We start from the raw sequence: 23,118 nt of genomic DNA, 5'->3' as shown, positions 1-23,118 counted from the left end.
TATCAATTTTTGTCTGATGAAAGTTTATGACATAATTTCATTAAATTTGCTATATTCGATGAAATTTTCTCCTACCTTTCAATCAACATCATATCTCCAACGGAAACCAGTGGAAGCACGTAACGGTTGAGGACCCATACTATAATCACTGAACACCGTATCGTTTCTCACAATAAAGTTTAATTTTTATGCGTCCTACACTAATTTGCCGGATCATATATCATAAGACCTTGCTAGCCAGTGATGCATATGAAAAGCACGAAAAGCAACAGACACCGACTGCCCAAAAACGGGAGTTCCTGACCCTATCGAACTAAATGGCACTTCGGCAACACCCTCACGATAGTCGGTGGTCATCGAAGGGGACACCGTAAAAAAACCCGAATCCATTTCTTCGTGTCATTAAATTACCTACCAATTACATGTGAATTTGAATGGTTTTCAGTGTAGTGTGGCGTTTTTTTTGCCTTTCAGTATTATTACCCTCAGTTTTGGGCGTGATAAATTACAGTTTAAATACCGGACGATGGGTGGAATGTACGAAATTGAAATCGTTCGTGTGTTTCAACTCATGTGACAGCTGCTGCTTACAACTAATCCTGAAATATGGTTGCACTGATGCCGATTTAATTACGTATATGTGCGAGTCACCAGCACCCAGAGGACCCGGAGCTTTGGGATGTTTGCTTGGAATAGCAGTTCAGTTTTGCGTTGAGAATGTTTCGGTATTTTTGATTTTTTCATTCGTAGAAGAAAATCAAGAATGATGAATGGAACTGTAAATCTGATTCCAACCGAACAGGATCTCGATTGGTTGAATGTAAGGTTGACACAACTTTTATCGAGAACAGTTTTAAACGATCGAGAATTTGAAATCCGAGTACGCCTTGATATGAATTCCCCTTTAATTTATGGATCAGCCGTATCAGATGTACGTTCGTTATTAGTAGGAGAGCTTTGATGTATGCTCGTCATTCTCCTTCTTCCCGTTCGTCAGAGAACACAGGACTGAATATCATCGTCAACCGAGTAACCTCCGTCCCGGTCAATTATCTCCAACGGCGACTGATTGAAACTGAACGGCGTGGTACGGAAACATTCCGTTTGACCGCCGTAGTCCATTGGATGAGGCTCATGTTTGTCCACAGCGTAACTGGCCAATTGAAAACTTCCTCGTAAATTTGATCTCGTCTGTCTCGTTTCTCCGTTCGCTCAGTCATCTAATGAGCAGAGACGATCGCTTTTATGATAAGCCAGTGACCGTCTGCCTCCGCGGGTTGATTTCAACCCGCAGTTCACGGCTCCCCAAACAATGACAAGAACCGCCCGCTGACTTTCAATTTCAAGCCCAAACATCGTTGAGTTTTCGCTATGGTTTCATTCGACTCGTCAGTGGCACAATCCTGCAAGAAGGATGACGACTGGCATTGAAGGCCGAATGGAGCAATTATCGATTCACTCGGGTGTCTCCCGTTGCCACCTGATGAGCAGAATGTTTACTTTGAAGTAAACGGTTCGGATGAGAGATGACATCAAAAACAGGGCGGAACGAAATCAACGAAGGAATAGAAATCAATCAAGCTTCAATTCATCCACTAATGATCTGCCATTCCGGTGGTGTCTTTCGATTGCAAATTGGATATGTTGCTTGCGGTTTGAGATCGCAGTGCTGAGCAACTTCCAATATAAAATTTATGGAATCTTTTTCCGGGGGCAGGGCAAGCAAAGCTGTTTGACAACGGTTACATTCGTAGCTCGGAGCAATAGAAGCGGTTCATGTGATCGTAGTAAATTAAATTTCATACGTTTACTGAACTCGTTTGTTTGAGCATGGGAGAAACGGTGAACAAATTTGTTGTCAGCTTAGAACAATTTTTCACATTCATTCACATTAAAAGTTCTGGTGGATATTTGTAAACATTCATAATTTAAGCGACAAATGAATGAGTAAGTGCAAGATTAACTAAGATGAATGTAGAACTTGTTCATATTTCAGTACAAAAATCTAATGAAAAACTCTAATTCAACAAAGTTTTTGAACATGAAAATCGTTTTAAAAATTCAAGGGGCTGGGGTTCACTAGGAGATTGATAGTACCTATTAGCTCTCTCCGGACAGTACCAGCCTAGATGCCGTGTGGAATCCGGCGGAAAAAATGAACCAAGAATAGATTCACTGGGTTCCTGCTTCCATGTCGTAAAAGGCGACAATTGCAGGAGTTTCTTTTTCCTTTCAGTTATCAGATATTTTCAATGTTTCACTTCTGATTACTCTATTTTACTAAATTATCTCTTCATTCAACCTATCAATTTACGTCTAGCTTCGGAAAAAAGTTTTATTTGGAATGTTTTCTTCTTCCATGTTATTGATTGTCTTTCAGAATTATAAATTGAATTGATAACTATTGCGCAAATCCGGTGATATTACAAAGTTAATAACAAAGATAACATATATCGGTATATTGAATACATAGTAAAAATCACTTGAAAATAATATTTCAAACAATAAGTTAATATTTTTCTCGGTAGCCGGCTGCCCAGATCAACCAATATAACCAATTAATAGTTTTAATAAATAATTAAAATAATAGAGCGGAAATAATCAAGAATCAAGACGCGCGTGAAATCTGTTGACCTTTATTTGGTGATTTAAAATGATTTTATAACAACTGTTTAGAATATGTCAATGCAATGAATCAACTATTTTGTCTAAATCCTATTCACTCGTTTATTTTGTATCACATTTTTTTTGTTTTTAATTTCATTTAAAAAAATAGGGAAGTTTTCATTCTTTACGCGATAGTATTGCAAATTTTTTTTTAGTTTCCTCGGATAAGATCTGTGAATCAAGACTTGTTGAAACGTTCACTCGGGATGTCAGTGAGTTTAGTGGTACATCCGAGCATCTTGAAACCGAAACATACTGAGTCGCGCGCGAAACCAATACTAAAATTTGTACTAACAAATATCCTTCTCTCGTGACGCTTGTGGAGTGCGCAGTAGTATATACGGCCTCTAGTAACAACAAGTGTTGGACTAACATCCCTTCCCATTCCTTAGACGATCTACGTTCGGGCCTGGCCGGCGCCGGTACTGATCAAAGAATTCTGGGATTACCAGAAGATGTACATTGAAGGATGATTTACCAGTCCCAGGTCGGATCATCTAAAAACTCCCTGTACAATTTCAGCTAATCCCGATCAGTAACGAAGTAGCAACCAGGGGTGGTCGCTCAAGCTCAAGCTCAAAATCGTTTTAAAAATTCTTTATTGAAATAGATTGAAACTACTTTGTTGTAAAAATCGATTATATTCCTACAGTGAGTTTTCAGTGGTGGAATTTTGCGATAGATAGTCCGAACACACTGAGCTTAAATTCACCTTCAAATGGTACACCTCAAACATTAACCGTGAATTGTTCCTCATTCTTCTACTTCTAACAAAATTGTCACATGTATTACAACATTGTTTCATAATCATAGCTCAGTATTTGAAGCACACAATTTCTGGTAGAAATAATTACAAATAACGACCTTTTTTGACTTTCTCTCTAGGAAGAATATTGAATTGCTGGACAATTTGATTCTTTTAATATGTTACAATTTTCACTTCAGCTCAATTGTTTTCTTGTCCTTAGGTGTAGATGTTTGTTTCTAGCAAGGCATATCGTAGTGAACATCGTAATGACAAGTATTAATATGCAGCCGGCTGATTGTCGTAGGTGACCAGTGATTTGCATGGGAGCCTTGTGTCGTGGCCGAAGGTCCCATAAGAAGATATAACTATCTTCAAGCGCATGAGTTAAAAAACGAATGCCATTCTCCGGTCAGATGTGATTACCAAAATTGTACTAAATTTTGATATTTTGAATAACACAAAACCTACCTGAATTTGATATAAATTCACTATGAATAGTTGTTAAAATATGAAATATGTATATGTATAAAATATGTATCAGTTGTATTTGATTATATCTAAAATTATTTTTATGTAATATATTATTGTTGTACCTTAATTGATTGTGTATCGTAAATTGTAGCTCATTTACCTTTTCTTTCATTAAGAGAAAACTAAATATAATTGCACTATAATGTTAAAAACACAAATTTTTTGGATAATAATTTTATATATAAATAAATAAGATAACGAGGGTATTCTGGTCATTCTAATATATGTGGATCCAGCACGCAAATCTGGTTGTAATCAAAATTAAGTACATATTCAAACTTAATATGTTGAAGGATGGAATAATCGATGCAAAAAAATGTTCGAAAATCTGTTCAAAGCTATTTCAGTTTATAGGGTGTGATAGTTGCTTGCTAATTCAACCAACTTCGGCTATACCGGTAGGTATAAAAAGTCAAAAGCTTCAAAACAGGACTCACTTGATTTTCTCAGAGATGGCCGATTTTCGGAATCTTGGACTCAAACGATGTGGGATAATCGTATAGAACGCTATTGAATTTTAACCGGATCCGACTTCCGGTTCCTGAGCTCTAGGTTAAAGTGTGTTTAAAATTAGAAACCGTCATTAAGAACGACGATGCAAAATGGAAAAACTCTTCTGAAATCGGTTCAAAATTGTTTCAATTTGAATATGATAGTTTCTTACTGTCGTTTGCGTTTAGTGAAAAACTTACTCTGAATATGATAATTTCCGACATAGCGATTTCCACTACCCGGTTCCGGAAGTACCTGAAAAAAAGGTAAAAACTTCAAGACGGAACTCACTTGATTTTATTGTAGATGGCTGCACCGATTTTCACAAACTTAGGCTCAAAGGGAATTGTGATTCTATAAACTGCTATTCAAATTCATTCGGATCCGACTCGCGATTCCAAAACTAGAGAGTCAAGTGTGCTGAAAATTTGAAACCGTCACTTAGAGCGAAACAGACAATTTCATCTTAAATTGACAAATATTTTTCAAATTGAAAAGGTTATGCTAGTTTATTATACCCAAATAAACTTTCAAGGTTCAAAAATATTTTTTGGAAGAATATTCTAATAAGATTTGTGATAATATAAATATTAGGGGATTCTGGAAATATAAATTATTACACCACTAGGTGGATTAAAACAGTTTTTTTTCTGTCGTCTCAGCCTTAAGTGCTTTATTGTGTCGACTGTCTCGTACAAGGTATAAAAACTGACTAACTCGTATCTTGGAGTATTATTACTGATACTTTCGCATCTGGGAATATGAACTACTTGAATCAATTGAAAAATGAGTACTCTACCTATTTTAGTTTTAAATCAGCTCAATGAAAAAAATATTATTTTAATGACTTTGAGAAAGGTATCACTAAGTGAAATAAGAAACTAGATTTTTTTTTAATTTCCCATCTGTGAACATAATTTTTATTGGTGTTAATAGGTTAATTAATCGAAATTCAAAACTGTACATAGCAAATAAATGTAAAAAAACCGGTTGGAAAAAGGTTGCCTTCTTGTTTTAAACTAGTGTTTTGAGAGATCCGATGAGATTTTTGAAAATAATGAGAGTTTATTGCCTCTTTGTCGGAGCGTAAACTCCTTTGTATTCAATAATTGAATTAGTTTATGCCCTCGGTATTATAGAACTAACGCAATGTGTCATAATGAATATAGTACATTCAAAATTCCTTTGATCAACATGCAGCAGAGAAATTTTTACCGATAGTTGGCCATTGTAAGACCATTGCTAAACGGAATAATAAGAAACCAATATATGACCGATATTGCCTGGGCGTTGCTGTAAAAAAAGTCTAATTCCAATGTGTATCAGGTAACTTATAGTACAGTAAAAGATCGAAACAGTTATTTTGAGTGATAATGCATCTGTGGCAAGAGTGTGTTGTTTAGTGAAAAGTGCTATTATTGAACATTGCTGATTCGCGGAAATGAAAAATATTACAGCGACAGAAACTGTGAATTTACCGATCAAACTCAAAATATATAGATCGATGCGAAGTCCACGTCAAAATGGAAGGAATCTTGATCGAAATACCATTTCAGAATTATATTAAAATTATAGTTTGTTTTGTTATTTATACCACAAAAGACGTATAATTGAGATGCATAGTTTTCCAGTCCAGTTTTATTTATATAAAAACTACGATTTATTTATATGTAAAACAATGATGTTTTGAACATAATGGTGAAATTATAATTATTTTGCTCTTACTGAAAAAAACAGACATATGAACTACAATTTACGATACATATTTTCAAACCAATTATGATAAAACAATAATATTTTACATGAAAACAATGCTAGATATAATCAGACACAATGTTTGATATGAAATCTTCATATTTAAACAATTATTCATAGTAAATTTATATAATACCAGCTGAACCGTCGAACTTCGTTTCGCCCAACAATTATTTATTCGAATTTATGTTTTCGGACATCACAATTGTCAAAAGACTAAATGGTTAACGTTTCTCTCCGTCATTTTTCTGATTAATCTACAATGAATGGAATTCGACACGCATTCGCTTTAGCCCGAAAAAGAAATATCACCAAAAATTAATGTGAAAATAACTTCTGTTAAGCAAAAATTGAGCAAATGTACAGATTATTATCTCATCCTTTGAATCAAAATACTGAACAGAGATCCCTCACTAATGACTTCGACATAAAGGATATAAGGTGCCAAGTTTTCTCTTCCAGATGTGATTCTTGCTTTCGGTAATCGATGAAGAAGCTTACTAACCAGAATTTTGTATTGATAAATCTAACAAAATGCTGATAAGTTTCTCTTCTAGAGTTGTTCATTCGGTAGAGTAGGATATGTTTACAGTTTGTATTTAGCCTAAGTAACTAAAAGCTCGTAACAATAAAGATTTCTGAAGAGCATTCTGAACAATCCGTTTTTAAATAATTACTTATACTTGAATGTTCACCCGACGGAACAGAACAAACTTTGAAGCTTTTACAGCTTTTAAGTAGTGAGAAAGTTTTCTCAGAACTTGTTCTGTACGTTCAAGTTGCCAAAAAGTGCCACGCGTACTTTAGAGCTCTAATAACGTGGATATTTTTCAGATACTGTGGAACTTCTGGTTGTTTGGAGAGACGATGCTTAAATTTTAATGTGATATTCATCTTACCAATTTTAACATTCTTCACAGAATATGAAATATAAAATGACGGTCTCGTTCCATTATGGTAATCATCTTGAACATTGATCTAAATGCAACTTATCATGTGCGCTTAGTGTAATCTAAATCATTAGACAGCAAAATGAAGTGAAAATCTCTTAGTTTGACCTTAGCGCTTCTACAGTACAATCTTTTCATTGATTCACTCAAAAATATTCTGATTAGCTGAACTCGCGCTCGCGATGACCAATACTATTCATCTGACCCCATTGAACACAATTCATCAACTGGTAAATGATATCAGAACTTTTTCTCCTGACTAAGCATTCCGTCATTGAGTCATTTGGCAAGCAATAATTTCGATACCTAATTAAGCACGTGGCTCGAAATGAAGAACCACATGAATCATGAATCGTTGCGCGCCAACAGATTCTTTCAACGATCTAGTATTGCTTTCTTCGACGTCCAAACACTTATGCGATTCGTTATGCGCCAAACACCTATTGATGATCTAGCAATCATTGACGACTTTTTCAGTGGAAAATTCCATTGGCCATGCAAAACAACTTTATGGATTTTTCCCAATTTTCCGGCAAGTTTTCCTAATTTTTTTGATGTACGAACCCGGTGGGGGTAAAAACTGATCAAACAAAAAAAAATCATGGAAATCCTTCCATCCGTTCTAACGTGATGCGATTACAAAGGATGATCTCTGCATTTTTATATATATACACGTAGATTCAGATGGGTTTTATGTTGTTTTGTAGTATCGAAATTTGATGCAATTTTGACAACCACATCTGATCGGGATGTGAGTAAAATAATCTTAATCTTAATAGTAAATTATCATTTTACAATAGTAAATTACCATTTTACATATGTACAAACATGCTGGCTAGTAATGCTTCATGAAGTACATATTTGGTTATGTTGTTGTCCCAACAGAAATAAATTACAACGCAGGATATAGAAAAACTATAAAACAACCTTGAAGCACCTCCATGAACCATTTGTAGAATTACTTTATCTGTGAACTCAGTTTCACTATCTGAAGGTAGAAAACATTATGTAGAGTAAGCTTTGCGTTTGCTTAGCGGTTCAAGTTGAACTGCTGAGTGTTAATGGTAGCTGAATTTGAACTGCTAATACACCGAGTTGAAGACGAAGCGTGAAGTGAATTCATTATTTTGTTCGTTGTTGGTAATTTTACTTGGCTTGGATTGGTTTACAAAACAGACTGTTCAATATGCCTGATATTGTTCCTGTCCGATACAATCAACCAAGCAAAATAATCGTTCCACAACTATTTCATGCCTCTCGAAACTATTTAAACACCCTAAAAAGTATGGCGTGAATAGTTCATCTTAATTTCGCTATTATTTAAGTATTCTGACTGAGTCCCTATTGAAAATTCATTCATTGGAAAGAGAATATTGATCTCAATGATCAATGAAAAGTTGGTAAATGAAATTACCGTAGGCCTTCATTAGTATGATATGATAATATACAAATATGAACTAGTTGGCTTTGGTTTTAAACAGTTTTGTTCGTCTGAGAAACAACGAACCAATCGAAAAGCACCTTGCGTAGAAATTGCTTAGAGCTATTTGATTTGTAGTCTGTGTATGAATCATTTTCTAGCCTTGATTGTTCTGAAAAAAAGCATCTTTTCCAAAAAAGCATTAATTCCAAATAAAATAAACTGCTATCAGTTACTTAAATTAAGCATATTAAAAAAGCCCTTACACCAACCCGCACAATTAAATTTAAGCGTGCTCTGTGGAATGCATCTTATATCAATGCGGCGAGTATAGCGTCTACGAACACAATTCTCTTCGAAGCCACAGTTCCTTTGTTGGAACGCAACACCGTAACCACAAGAATCGAATCATCCCGGAATGGTTCTCAATACTCCGTAGGACGGCATTCATCTATCAGCTGAGTGCCGCCTCATTCACTTACCATTTCAATCCTATTCCAACCGGATCGCCTGCCCAGGTTATTCCCAGCACGTTTCGGCTCACCGCCTTCCATTCTTGCCGGTTACGCTTTCTCCGGTTCCAGATCATTTGTTTTCCGTGTTTCGGTTCCCGGAAGGTTCTCGTTTCTCTCCGGCTTCAAATGTGTAATGATGATAATGATGGTAATCGGCTAAGTGGAAGAGTTTAAAAATATATCCGTCGTGTCATATGTTAAGGTAACATTATTCTTAAAGGTTGTAAAAGGTGAACGATGTAATCGGGAGTGGGATGATTCATCTCGTTGCATGACGTCGATGTAGGGTGGGAGAGTGTGGATCTTCTGTTAAACCATGGCACGTGTTAAATGCCTCGATTACTCATTGGGCTCTCATCGAAGGCTCAGCATCATCTCCAATCATCATCTCGTTCGCAGTTGGCTGCTTTATTTATGAGGCTGAAGAATATTGCGTTTAGCAGCTGGAATCGTCTGTGTCTTGTCGTGACCAATAGGTGTCGGATTCGAGGCGTAAACTCATTAAACCAAGCACCAGCATAGCTCTCCCCCGCGGTGCTCTCCAGCAGTTCGTCGGTCGAGCTGTGCCGTATTGAAATCGCTAGACACAGCGTGGAAGACAATTTTCTGGTTGGCCCGAGAATTAATTGTTGTCAATCAATTCAAGAGGTTCCCATGATTTTGCAGCACAGCTCCAGCGTTATCCGAGAACTTGATTTATGGTTTTATGGAAGAATGTGTCGCATTATTCGTTGAAAGTAACTATATAGAAACAACGGAGAGGTGGGCGAAAATCATTCACACTTTTTCAACGGCTTCGAATCCGGACGAAGCCTCAGGATTCCGCGCTGGTGGGCTCTATCATTAACTATTCAAATGACTAAACAGACAAAACAGCTAATCAATCAGTGTTAGCTACGAATAAAAGCTAACCATGATACCGTGAAAGATGGAGCGACCGTAGCCGGGAGGGCAATAAAAAAGATTACAAACGAATCGTTTGATCATGAGCCGGTTTTATGGGACCACATGCAATGGTATATTGATTTGGACAAGCGCAGCATCACACGAGGATCGCAGAAGGAATCGAACAGAACGGAAACCGTGTTTTGGTCGGATAGCATTTCGATTTTCACACCTCTTCAGCATGTAGCGAACCGAACCGGGTGCGCTCTTCTTTTCGGGGATTATGTTTCTCCTTTTATCCCGGTTCCGTTAAGAGGGCAATGTTGTGATAGTTTTCTGATAAATGATACGCCCCCCTTGGATGACGGAGTCTGTTTGCGGTTGAATTAGTTAAGCCGGATTGTCTCGAAACTGAACTAAGAGTAGGTTTACTAGAGTAAAATCCTATGTCAGTCCTGAGAAGATGTGCTTGGAATTTGTTTCAGACCAAAGATAAGTTTCCATTAAGCCAGAGCAACAACGATAGGCCATTCATTAACTAGTTTTGTGATCGAACTTGTAGAACATCGGAAAGGTATTTTAGAATGCCAAAATTATCCTTCGGGAGTCCATGCAAAAGAAAGCTAAATATATAAAATTTTGATTGGCTTTACTTTTAAAAGTTTCATCGTTAAGAAGACGGAACTTTTAAACAACTGAAAATAAGATAGATATTATAATTTCCAATATGAAGAAATACTTTTGGAAGGGGTTTGTTGAAAATGGAACGAACATAGCTTTTCTTTTTGTCGATATTGCTATATAATTTGACATGATATTGACAAGTAGTTAGAGGAAGTGAACTTTGAATGTTGTTGTTAAATTACACTGAAGTCTTTTTTTATGCGAATTTACGTACCGCATAAAAAAACCGCATAACTTTGAAAATTCGCATAAAAAAATCGCATAACTCTGAAATTTCGCATAAAAAAAACCGCATAACTCTGAAACTTCGCATAAAAAAACCGCAGAAGGGAAACCGCATAACTCTGAAAATTCGCATAAAAAACCGCATAACTCTGAAACTTCGCATAAAAAAACCGCATAACTCTGAAAATTCGCATAAAAAAAGTCGCATAACAACAACGCATAAAAAAGACCCTTTGAAAAAAGACCATGTATAGTGTATAGTATTCCGGATAGTACATAACATTAAAATTACTATTCCCACCAAAGAACGGCCAAAATTAGGTTAAATGAACGACACAATTAAAAAATAACTTCTAAAGAGTTCAATTTCAGTTCGTGATTTTTTGATACATAATTTTGAAAATTTATAGAAAAAAAATTAGGCATTTTACAGGTGGTAAAATCCTACAAACGTTGCAATTCATAACGACTTATTTTTTCAAATGACGCAAATATTCCACTTGCACAGAATTTTACACGTTTCGAGTGCACCAAGGGCCGCTGTATTGATTTATATGTATCAAATAATCAACAAACATATGTGTGCTTCTGTAGTTCAGTGTATTAACCGAAGTGCTTTGTGATCTAATGTTTCTCAGTTCAAGTCGCGCTGTTGCAGTCGATCTTTTGTTTCTTATTTTCATTCTAACTCAAGCCATGAAATTTTCAAATCACACAATTCCACATGCTCGTGCATCTTATAAGATGTAAAATCAAATAAAATGAAATATGATAGGCATTCAATCATGATGAAGACGGCATCAGCTTGACGAAAGCCATTTTATCGAAAGCATCGTTAGTAATCTACCGTTGCTAATGATTAAAGCTTTGGCCTCTTGAATCTTTCTTATCTGTTAAAGGCTACTCGTTGAGTCGGTTCAACCGAAAATTAATTCTATGAATATATTTAAAAAAAAATCGCCGAATAATTAAAATTTATCAAGCTGATACACATTAGAGTGCGAACCATAGCACAGTGGTTCAAAAACCCAATTTCACGCTCTTAATTGACAACTCATTAAAATGTGATTTTTAAGGTACAATATCTTCAGCAAAGTTGCTTAGAATGATAGACGCCATCTTTTGGAAAATTTTATTTGTGTGATTAATCCCCCTAAAAGTGAGATAAAGATATCAGTTTAGCTCAGGGCCAACATAGGGACTAAGATACTTCGACAAAGTTGTACAGAAAGTTATTTTAAACGAATTTGCTGAAGGTACTATTCCCGTAACTTGAGAGTAATTCATGATATAATGTATTTTCTGAAAAGGGTGTCCTAAGGCCAGTTTTTGTAAGAAAACATACTTTCAATTTATATGAGTTTTTCATGTTCTACAAAATCTTCCATCATTTAAAACTACAAAACTTTCTCAAACATACTTTGCTGCTATCATTTCAGTTTAATGAAATAGAGCCAATTTTCATGTTTTACCTTTTTTTTTATATATATAAAAAATAGGTATAGAATTCGCTCAAACTTTAGGAAAATTTTTCCGAGGCCCGGAGGGAATGTCATGCCCGAATATCATATATCAATCGATTCAGCTCGACGAACTGAGCAAATGTCCGTGTGTGTATGTGTGTTGTCAACTATGAGGTCGAGATCTCGGAGATGGCTGGACCGATTTTGATCGAACTAGTCGCAAATGAAAGGTCTCCCCGTCACCCAGAACGCTATGGAATGGTTTTGAGATCGGATGTTTACTTTTTGAGTTATACGAAGTTTTATCAAAATTTTCAGTTTTTTGACAGTATCTGTCACACTTGACCTTGAAAACAGAATATGTTTCCAGACTCAGATTCCGTGAGTTTTGAGCGCTGTATGACAAAGCAATGATTGGAAGCAACGTGAAACACGATTTTTTATACTGTTACATACAATTGTTTCTAAGTACCAAAAATACTGTGTACAGCATCTTTTTTCATCTGCCTTGAACCGATTTTAGCACGGTTCGTTTTTGGCAACATAATCGTTTGAATAATGCATATGTAAACCAGATGATGGCAGCTTTTTCGAGTTGAAAGCAATTCCATAAATATATTAATTTAAACTACTTACAGCAATAAATGCTGAAAGAACATAACACCAATATACCATTCGAATCAGTTCGTCGAGATCAGCAAATGCGTGTGTGACGAATAATTTCACTCCATTTTCTCGGAGATGGCTCAACCGTTTCAGTCAGATCCAGCTTACGGTTTATGGGATACATGGTGATTAGTATAAAAATGTCCATTTCACATAAATTAATGAGGCTAATCGGGTCTGCTGATTTGAATAGTCGACAACCAGTACCCAAAAATTTAATTCGCCCTGCAATTTCTCAAAGATGTCTACACTGATTCAAACATGAATCGAATGTGAACTATACAGCTCTTCAGGTGAATTAAACTGACTTCGGTTAGACCGACTTTCGAACTCCGGTTCCAGTATCGTTCCCCAAAGCTCAATCGTTTTCTTGAAAGAAGGCCAAATCGAATTTCAAAAACAAAAATTCATATTAAAGGATTTATGGTCCCATACAAAATCAATGAATTTTATCCGATTCTGACTTCCGATTCTGGACTTACAGGGTGAGGAGTTTTTAAAATTCAAACCGATATAGAAGATGACAATCCCGAAAAGCTTTGAAGTTTGACTCAAAACTATTGCAATTTATTCGTCATATGGCCATACAAATAGGTTTGGGTTATGCTGGTTCTTGAATACCGGCTCTAAAAGTACCTTAAATAACCGTAAACTCTAAAGTGGAACCTACTTCGACATATCATGGAATGTTCAATCGATTGTCAAACTTTTAGATTCAAATTCGATACGGTTTGCAGTTTCAACATTACAGAGTAATGAGTGATTAAAATCTCAAATTGCCGCTTAAAACGACGGTCGTTAAAATAATGACATGAGAACCAAAAAACACGGAAGAATATTCATGCAAAACACACATCTGATCTGACATACAATGAACCTTATCATTACAAATGTCAAGGACAAGGATATTTGAAAAGAACATATCTCGCCTACCGACGATCGCAGACGAGTAATTCAACCACGGTATGAAAGCTCTTTTGAAGTAGTTTTATATGTAAGTAGTCTCATCTGCACCTTTCTGCGCCTTTTGATGATAGACAAGTTGAAATTTTGTGAATTTGAAAATTGGCTCTATTTCATTACACTGAAATGATAGCAGCATGGTATGTTTCGTTGGGATCAATCACTTCGTGTTCATACTTCATCCAAATCCACAGTCGAAAATCACTCACGGTAGAGACAACAAAAACAAAGACAATGCAGTGTAGCGAACAATAGTGTATTCAAAATGAGCAAAAAAGACATACAAAAGCCTGAAATTTGGTCTTCGTGACCGAATTCAATTTGTATTGATTTCTATTCTTATGGTCATTCGTCTCTTCGGACCAAAGAAACATACTGATGTTATACGTGGGGTTGAGAATTGAAGCTGTCATTCCACACTAACAGCTGTCGTCACTTTGGTTATAGGCACTTTAGTTTTGAGTACCAGCAATAACAAAACCGAAAATGTTGGTTGTGTTGGCAGCTCTCAGCCCGGGTTGGAGGTTCAATGCATGCTGGACTTGCAGTTGTCATATGTTCAAGCCCCGACCTGGAAAGATTCATGGTGTCAGTAGGATTATGTAGTACCCGCAATGCAATGATTACGTACGCTAAGAATCGGCTGCGAAGTCAGATGAAAGAGAAAGGCCAAATTCCACGAAAGAAATGTAATTCCAAGACTTTGTTTTGTTGGTGGCTCTGTAGTAAAAACATAGTCTCACCAGTGTAGCTCAGTACGGTAATGCCAAACTCAGTACTCACTTTTAAAACTCGGAATGAGAGTTAAATGCTATGAAATTAAAACTGAGAACCTTCAATACCATCACAATTTGGTGCCAGTGATACTCTGTATAACACATGGATCAATAAGTCCCGAGGCTAACAATGGAAACAACATTTTTTTGCAAATTTTTTTTTATTCATCAACATAATCACCTTTTAGGGTGATACAATGGTTCCAATGTTTTTCCAATTTTTCAATACCATGTTTATAAAAAATTTAACTTTCGCTTCAAAATAAGCTTCAGTTTTAGCGATGACCTCCTCATTTGAGCCAAATCTTTTTCCCTGGAGCATTTTTTTAAGATCAGCAAAGAGCCAGTAGTCACTGGGGGCTAAATCTGGCGAGTATGGGGGGTGGGGAAGCAGGTCAAAGCCCAATTCGTTCAATTTCGCCATTGTTTTCATCGACTTGTGGCAGGGTGCATTTTGTTCCATCGAATTCCAATTCCAGCTGTTTCTGGTCGGATCGACTTCAAAATTTTGACCCGTTTCAAGCAAAGGTTAGTACTCTAGAAAGACGTGGTTACTGGTTTACAACGAGCGCCATCTCTGCTTTAGTCTCGGGACTTATTGATCCATGTGTTAGATGAGTGTGTTTGTTTAGATCAGCAATGAGTTTCATCTTGACCATCATTTTACAGATTGCATCCTAAATCATGAGGTGAAATGATAAATAGAAGAAAATGAGCCTGATGAGCGAGTTTTTGCCCCTCTTATTTTTGTCTTTAAGGGTAAATTTCAAATAGGTGCGTTCGGAATATAAAGTACATATGAAAGGCAATAGACAGTGCTTCTGTGTTGCTCTAATAAAAAGTGTTTTTTTCAGTGATTTTAGAAAGTTCTAGTGAAATAAGTAGTTTAATTATTGATTTTCAGTGATGGTGAAACCGTGCTGAATAAAGGTTTGGTTGAGGGTGCGACTGGCGTGGTTGGAAGGATATATTTTACCACACAGGAATGACTGCCGCCATATAAGGGAGTATTTTTTCTGATGATATATTTCTAAAGGGCTGCGAGATGTATCCCTAAAGGGCTGTCATGCCAGATCTCTCTCAAACAGCGCTGCCAGTAATATCAATTTGTCTTTGTGCTATTTCCAGTAGTTTTTTTGTGGAATTATTTTTTATTTGTAGCTGATATTTTCCACTTATTATAGCTTAGATTATAACGACATTTATTCTGCCGTGTGTTGTCCAATCATGCATATTCCGGACAATAAGCACGTAGTCGTGATGGACGCAAACGTGTTGATACTCGAAGGGGAGGAGAACTAATGCGTTGTCGGATATGCCCCCATCACCTCATTTGGTATTTTCTAATCTTCTTCGTTACTCTCCGTTTTTTATTTTTAGCTTTGTTATTCTACGGTTCACGTTTTTAGCGAATTTACTGACTTAGGCAAGCAAGAAGATAATTTTTCGGTAAAAGATACAAAGTCTACCGAAACAGTTAGAAAATTTAAAAAATCAAAAATTCATAAAAAAAAATTCATAAAACAAGTTCTACAGATTAAATCTTTCATATGAGTTGTAATTCAAATTGCGTTGAATATTTTAATCCTCCCTTTCATTCCTGAAACATTGGCCGATTCTTCAAATTTATCACAGGTAAAAAGTAGGAAGATGTATTTCTTTCTGGACAGGCCAGTTTTCAGGCTCTGTCCTAGGGATTCATAACCTAACATAAAGCACGTGAATTAGGTTCGAACAATAGGTAATATTTAGCGTTTGAAATATTCGTTTGGAAAGCAGACTCGACGTGGTTCAGGATCGCGTTTGGAATGGGCGCTCGTCTAAATGTGCGATGTCTACATGTTACACTTATTTCTAAAAATTCGCGAAAGGTAGATGCATAAACGAGTGACTGCATACTCGACAGCCGTCTGTCCGGAGTTTTGTCAATTTCGGAGATTGACTGTTTCGTGCATTATATTGCCAGCACAAAGTAACACTTAAAATTATAACACTTTAAAACATTCTTGGTAGCCGGCTACCCAGAGTAATAAACACATGATAACATTATTAAAACATTTACTAACAAAGTATCCTCTCCTGTGATGCATGTGGGAATGCAGTGGATTCCTCGGTTCCTAGTAGCAACATGCGTCGAACTAACAATCCTTCCCCTCCCAAGTAGATCTGCATTCGGACGTGGCCGGCGTCGGTATTGATCAGCATGCATGCATCAATATAGTTTGCACAGTGTGAAACAATGTGCTATTCCCAAACATGTTGCTTCAAAAAATCATTTTGCAATCTCAATTGGTCCAGATCAATAACGGAGTAGCAACACACGGGCGATCTCTAATGCTAATGCTAATGCTAATGCTAATGCTAAAATTTCAAATAGGTGCGTTCGCTTTGAGTTTCGCGATGCTATAACCGAATTTATACACAGTAATCAAATTAACATGGCGACTCTCCTAATAACATAACTATTGGAACAATAGCCCCTTTTAAAATATGGTTTATTGCTTGAAATAAATGTTTGAAATTCGTCAATCTATTTCTTAGACACGAAAGAAAATACAGCATAAAATTGTCAAATCTACCGTACTGTTTTTCACTCAACACACGGCTATTCCACACCAGAGTAAGATTTTTAATCAGTAATAACTTAAAAACTAACATCTTTTTTTCGAACCTTGTTTTTTCAGAATGCCTTCTGTCTCAAATTTCATATACTTCCAAGCATGCTACAATTTCAAATACAAAAAGAAAATATTCAATAAAAAATTTTAAAAAAATAAAAAAGTTTAAATAATAGAACCGAAATATATTCTCTAATCGTCAGATACATCAATGATAAGTTTCCACAAACTGTTGTGCTGACCTAAGGTTTCACTCAGTTTTCAGTTTTCCATACCATGAGGCAATCTATCAAACACTGCAATAGGTTCACTCCGTTTCTACAGACATCAGTCTTAGGTCGTAGGAAGCTACTGAAACTCTGAAACAACAAGAGCCACTCATATTTCAACATTTGTAATACGATCCATGGTGCTGCTATCACTGCTACCACACTGTCACAATCCCTCTCGTGTTCGTCACTTTGGATACATCGATTTGTCATCGTAGTAACGGGCTAACGGTGGTAAGCATCGTGGTTTCACTTTACCGCCGTGGTGACGTTCTTTTACTAGGAAATATACACATCGGCTTAAAGGAACGAATTAGAAACCTTGGGTTTGTTTTTCTTCTCTTAATCTACAGCAACTGAAATCAACTTCGACTGTTGATCAAAAATTATAATTAAAATCGTTGCTTTAAAAGGCGAACTTTTCCAATTTCGATTCCAAGCTATTAATATCTTTCGAAACAGCGTGACAATCGACTTTCGCCTTCCAATGGAATCATCACCAATCTATCCGTAAATTGAAATTAGAATTACGGACTGTGAGGTTCGTTGCTTCTATAATCGAAAGGTTGGTAAAGGTTCAAAATAATTCGAGTTCAGTTGGGGTCAACATTCCGAAGTTGGAAGGCACAGTGCCGTTAATTCAGCCCGATCAATTTCCGGTAAGCGTAAGATGAGTCTGTTCTTTCGATAGGTGTTCATTTTCGCTTCATCTTCAATTGTGGCCCGGGTGCTGTTGATGATGCTACTGCTTCCTGCCGGTGGAAGTAATTTCACCAGAGATCCAAGCTCAATCGGTGATTCTGTTGAGTCAGATGTTTCTTAATTTCTGTTTTCAACACGTTGTTCGGTTTGCCTATCAGCACGCGAAACCCGTAAATGAAATCGAAAAGATGGAATTCTGTTTCGTGGTGTTCTGTTATGGGATTACTAGTTTTTTGTCAACATCGGCGTCATCATCGAAACAGTAACAGAAAACCCCATCAGAAATTTATATGCAAATCGTTGTCAGAGAATGGCTGACATTCAATCGTCCAGTGCATTGAAAAACTACTGTTAGGTGATCACTCATCTGTGGTTTCCTCACAGTCAGTGAGGTAATCATTTGGTTCCTTGGCACAGCTTGTTGACAGTGCTCCGTGCGTCCTCCGCTCAATGTATTCGAAAGACACCTCGAACAGACTTGAGGTCTTTCACTGAAATTTGATCATTAATGCTTTATTTTTTTTCCTTCTCTATTTCTAGGTGATTTCATAATCGTCATCAACGCGCTTGGAACAAGATGTCTCGCTGGCCAACTAGTAGTGCGCGTTTAGTTCGTAAGATTATCAATTCCCGCTAAGTGTCACCGGTGGCTTGATGACAAGTTCGCAGTGTATTCGGGGTGGATGAAAAATTAGATTCTTATCGAGAGTTTACCCGGTGCCATCGGAGAACTGTGCGTGCGGCTAGTGAACGTAAGTGAAATGGGGAATCTCGGAGCCACCGCCGACGGAATGCGGTGCCCGAGCAGTTCGACCGAGGGCAGTAGTCACCGGTCACAGCACCGCCGTCCGGCACAGCGTAGCCATCGATTCAAATTACTCAGTGTTTCAATGTTAGCCATCGTAGTAGTGTTAGTGTTAAATCTCAATGTTGTCATAGTATCGTGTAAGCATCATCGCCATCATAGCGCTAGCAGCGAAGAATTCAAGTTCGATCCTACAAACAGTTTTATTAGCTTAGTCCTGCCACACGACACATATCCCGGCTACAGCATCCAGAAGTTCACGGCAAACTTCACTAGCCCGAACTCGCCGTTCTCGTCGATTTCGTCCTACTCATCCAAGCCGTTGAACTATCGGCTGCTGGAAACGGACTACTCCAAGTACTTCACCGTACTGGACGACGGAATGGTGATGACCACTTCCGATCTCTCCCCGCTAGTCAACCGACCGGTCAAACTGGTCGTTCTGGAGGAGACTCCCAACTCCACTGCCACACACCAGCTACAGCTGTATATTATGAATCGCAAAGATATGCTACACTTCCCCAGTGCACTCGGTGAAACGGTCGGTGAGTTGAGTGAAAACAAGAACGCCGGTACGCGAGTTCGTGAACTTCCGCTATTACAGGCAAACTCCGCGCGCGGTGCCAAATCGGTTATCTACTCTATCGTACACGGTAACGACGGGCGCGAATTCGCACTGGAGGACAGTAGCAGCGGTGAAATCAAGGGCACCGTACGTATCGATGACACCCGGAAGCACGGTGTTTGGTTGGTATCAAACAAACCTCTGGATCGCGAAACCAAGGACGAGTACAGTGTGGTGGTGGAAGCAACGGATGCAAAGAAAATTAACAAAGCACAAGTTAAACTGCAGGTCAAGATTTTGGACGTGAACGACAATCATCCCGTGTTCACTAAGCCCGACTATCGTTTCACGGTAAATGGTGTCAAATCAACGAATGTTTATGGTAATGAAACCATTACCTGGGAAAGATTCACCAGTTTCGGAAAAGTCGAAGCCAAGGACGCCGATGGCGATAAGGTGGCTTACCGTCTCATGAACCCCAGCAACATGGTTGTGATTGTGCCGCAAACCGGTGAACTGCTGCTAGCCGGCGAACCAGACATGTCCGAATTGTTCATAGACGTGGATGCTCATGACATTCGTACGCCTAGTTTGAACAGTGAAAAACCGGCTCGGGTGTTGATCGAGTTCGTAGCTCCGGATCCGGTTCCGGTGGTGATGCAACATCTGAACCACGAATATCAACACTCCCACCGGCGGGACAAACGTCGTGTAACGCGCGCGGTTCGTCCAACCAAACGAATCGATTTCACGGAAGCCGAAGGCGATACCGAAGGTCGCAATGTGTTCCAGCTGGAGAAGGAAACCGATCGGGAAACGTTCAAGATTCGGGACGAAAATCCGTGGGTCACGGTTGAAACCAACGGTGCCGTTCGGGTCAAAAAGAAGTGGGACTACGAAGAGCTGGGACCGGAGAAGACAATCGACTTCTGGGTGATCATCACCAATCAGGGACATAATGGTGAGTGCCGTTTGAATTTCAATTTACTTGCGGTATCGTCACAATGTCGATGATGGTTTCAAAAAAAATCTTGCCAAATTACGCTTCCTAATCATCATGCACCCAATAATTTGCGCTGTTTGATATCCATTGGGCCTTGGTATCATTTGAAGAAGTTATCTTAAAGTTACTTAGAACATTTATTTAAAATACTCCGCGGTAAATGACCTCTTGTTAAAAACCAGTGTAAAGTGTGTAAATGATCTAAAAATTAGGTTTTGGGTAGGGTTCCTTGATCTGGATTCCATATCTAAGTTTTGCAACTGAATTCTGAATCGACGCCAGAGTTTCGTTCTTGATTCCAGTTCTAGAATACAGTCGCGACCAGAGTTGGCAATGTTCCAAATTTATCGGTAATTTGCCAGATTTTTCATAAATTCCGCCAATCAGTTCTCTTCAGGACCATTAGAATATTTTCAAAGGATTATGCAAAATTTACCTTTACTGAGTATCTAAATCTGCAAAACAACTGTGTTTGTTCCATGTTTTTCAACTGTATGGTAGACCATCTCTAGTTACAAGCAAGCTCTGACTGAGCTAAAACAGGCGGGAACGTGTCAGACGAGTTTTAATTTTCATCAAGCTATGGAAAAAGATACACCAACGCAGTCATGCATGAAAGCAACGGTGTAATTGAATGATTTGCGGTATGGATTCGTTCATTTCCCGTATTCTCCAAACCTGGGCCCCAGCGACTATTCTCTATTTCCAAATCTGAAAAGGTTGCTGAGTTCATTGCAGAAACGAAAGCCTATTTTGAAAGCCATGACAAATCTTTTTTTTGCCTTTCCCATATAGAAAGAAAAGCTATGCAAAACCGATTTTACAACCGAGGCCTACAGGGCCAAGTGTCATATACCATTCAACTCAGTTCGTCGAGATCACAAAATGTCTATTTGTGTCTGTGTATGTGTGTGTGTGTGTGTGTGTGTGCGTGTGTGTGTGTGTGTGTGTGTGTGTGTGTGTGTGTGTGTGTGTGTGTGTGTGTGTGTGTGTGTGTGTGTGTGTGTGTGTGTGTGTGACCAATAATGTCACTCAATTTTCTCATAGATGGCTGAACCGATTTTTACTAACTCAGATTCAAATGAAACACCGTAAGGTATAATGTTCAAGAGATTCATTTGGATCCGATTTCTTGTTACGGATGCACCAAAAAACGAAAATAGTCATACACGTTTCTCAGAGATGGCTGAACCGATTTTCACAAGCTTAGATTCAAATGAAAGGTCTTATAGCCTCATACATTTTTTTAAATTTCATTTAGATCCGGACTTCCGGTTCCGGAATAACAAGGAAATATGAGCAAACTTATTAAAAAATGCGCACTCAATTTTCTTGGAAATTTCCTAACCGATTTTCACAAACTAAGAAGCAAATAAAAGGTCTTGAAATTCTTAAACCTCGAATAGCTGATCCAGATCCGACTTCCGGTTCCGGTATTACAGTGCGACAAGTGAAAATTTTAAATTTCATGAGTATTTTGTACAAGCGATAGCAAAACGAGGCGCACACTTTTTTTTAAACTTACTGCTAAATTCATCTAGTTATTAGATCTTTTTAGTTAGTGAATATATAAAACTACCTTGGGACAACTAGACCTCGGTTTCCGCTTCCGAAAGCACCGATAATAGTGAAGAAAATATCCAAAAACGGAACTCACTTAGCAACACTCAGCAACGGTTAAGCCGATTTTCACGAATCATGATTCAAATTAAAGCTCTCATTGTCTTTAAATATACTGTGCAATTTCATCCTGATCCGACTTTCAGTTCCGAAACCATAGGGCGATGAGTGTCAAAACATTCAAATCATCATTCAAAATGATGATACAAAACTAGTACACGATGGTACGTGCGACTTTGCTCCGTTCGCAGCGTGCTTTGTTCAATTTCGTATAGCGTGCAGGGTTGCCACATTAAAATTTATATTTCAGGTGAAAAAATGTGAATTTCTAATTCTTTCATTCAATTTGTACTTATTTGTTATTGTTATTACAAGATCATGATAATGATGCTTTTCTATAAAAGTACACTTATTGCCTTTCTAATATAGAAAGTTTATGCAATCACTTGAAAAATTGACTAGTGAAAATTGGCCCAAAGGGCTAAGTGATCTATATCATTCGACACAGTTCATCAAGCTGAGTAATGTATGTGTCTGTGCGTGTATGTGTGTGAGTATGTATCAAATAATGTCACTCTTAAAATAAAAAAAATCTCGTAGCCCCATAGGTTGCTATTGAATTTCATAGCGCCATTTAGAGTGACTATGCAAAAGAGGGTAAAATTCTTCTAGATTTGGCTTAAAATTGATTCAATTTGTAGGCTGTATTAGTTACTTACTAAACGAACTTACTGCGGCCATACTGATTCCAAGTTTCCGGTTCCAGAAGTACCGGAAATAGTGGTCAAAAAGTTTA

At 37.6% G+C, this 23,118-nt stretch overlaps 1 protein-coding gene across 2 annotated transcripts in view; it reads left to right on the top strand.

Annotated features, from left to right (window-relative positions):
• LOC131439944 (neural-cadherin-like) overlaps positions 1 to 21,677 on the top strand; it is a 69,897-nt gene extending 48,220 nt beyond the window's left edge. For both annotated transcript variants that reach the window (XM_058611058.1, XM_058611057.1), the window contains exon 2: positions 18,870 to 21,677. In XM_058611058.1, coding sequence (XP_058467041.1) covers positions 19,091 to 20,713 — 1,623 coding nt within the window. In that variant the 5' untranslated portion in view covers positions 18,870 to 19,090 and the 3' untranslated portion in view covers positions 20,714 to 21,677. The remainder of the gene's footprint in view (positions 1 to 18,869) is intronic.
• The last annotated feature ends 1,441 nt before the right edge of the window (positions 21,678 to 23,118 follow it).

Source organism: Malaya genurostris, unplaced genomic scaffold (assembly GCF_030247185.1).
Source record: "Malaya genurostris strain Urasoe2022 unplaced genomic scaffold, Malgen_1.1 HiC_scaffold_19, whole genome shotgun sequence".
Classification (NCBI taxonomy): domain Eukaryota; kingdom Metazoa; phylum Arthropoda; class Insecta; order Diptera; family Culicidae; genus Malaya; species Malaya genurostris.
Note: the sequence above shows the minus strand (reverse complement) of the source record. Positions and strands in the feature narration are given on the sequence as shown.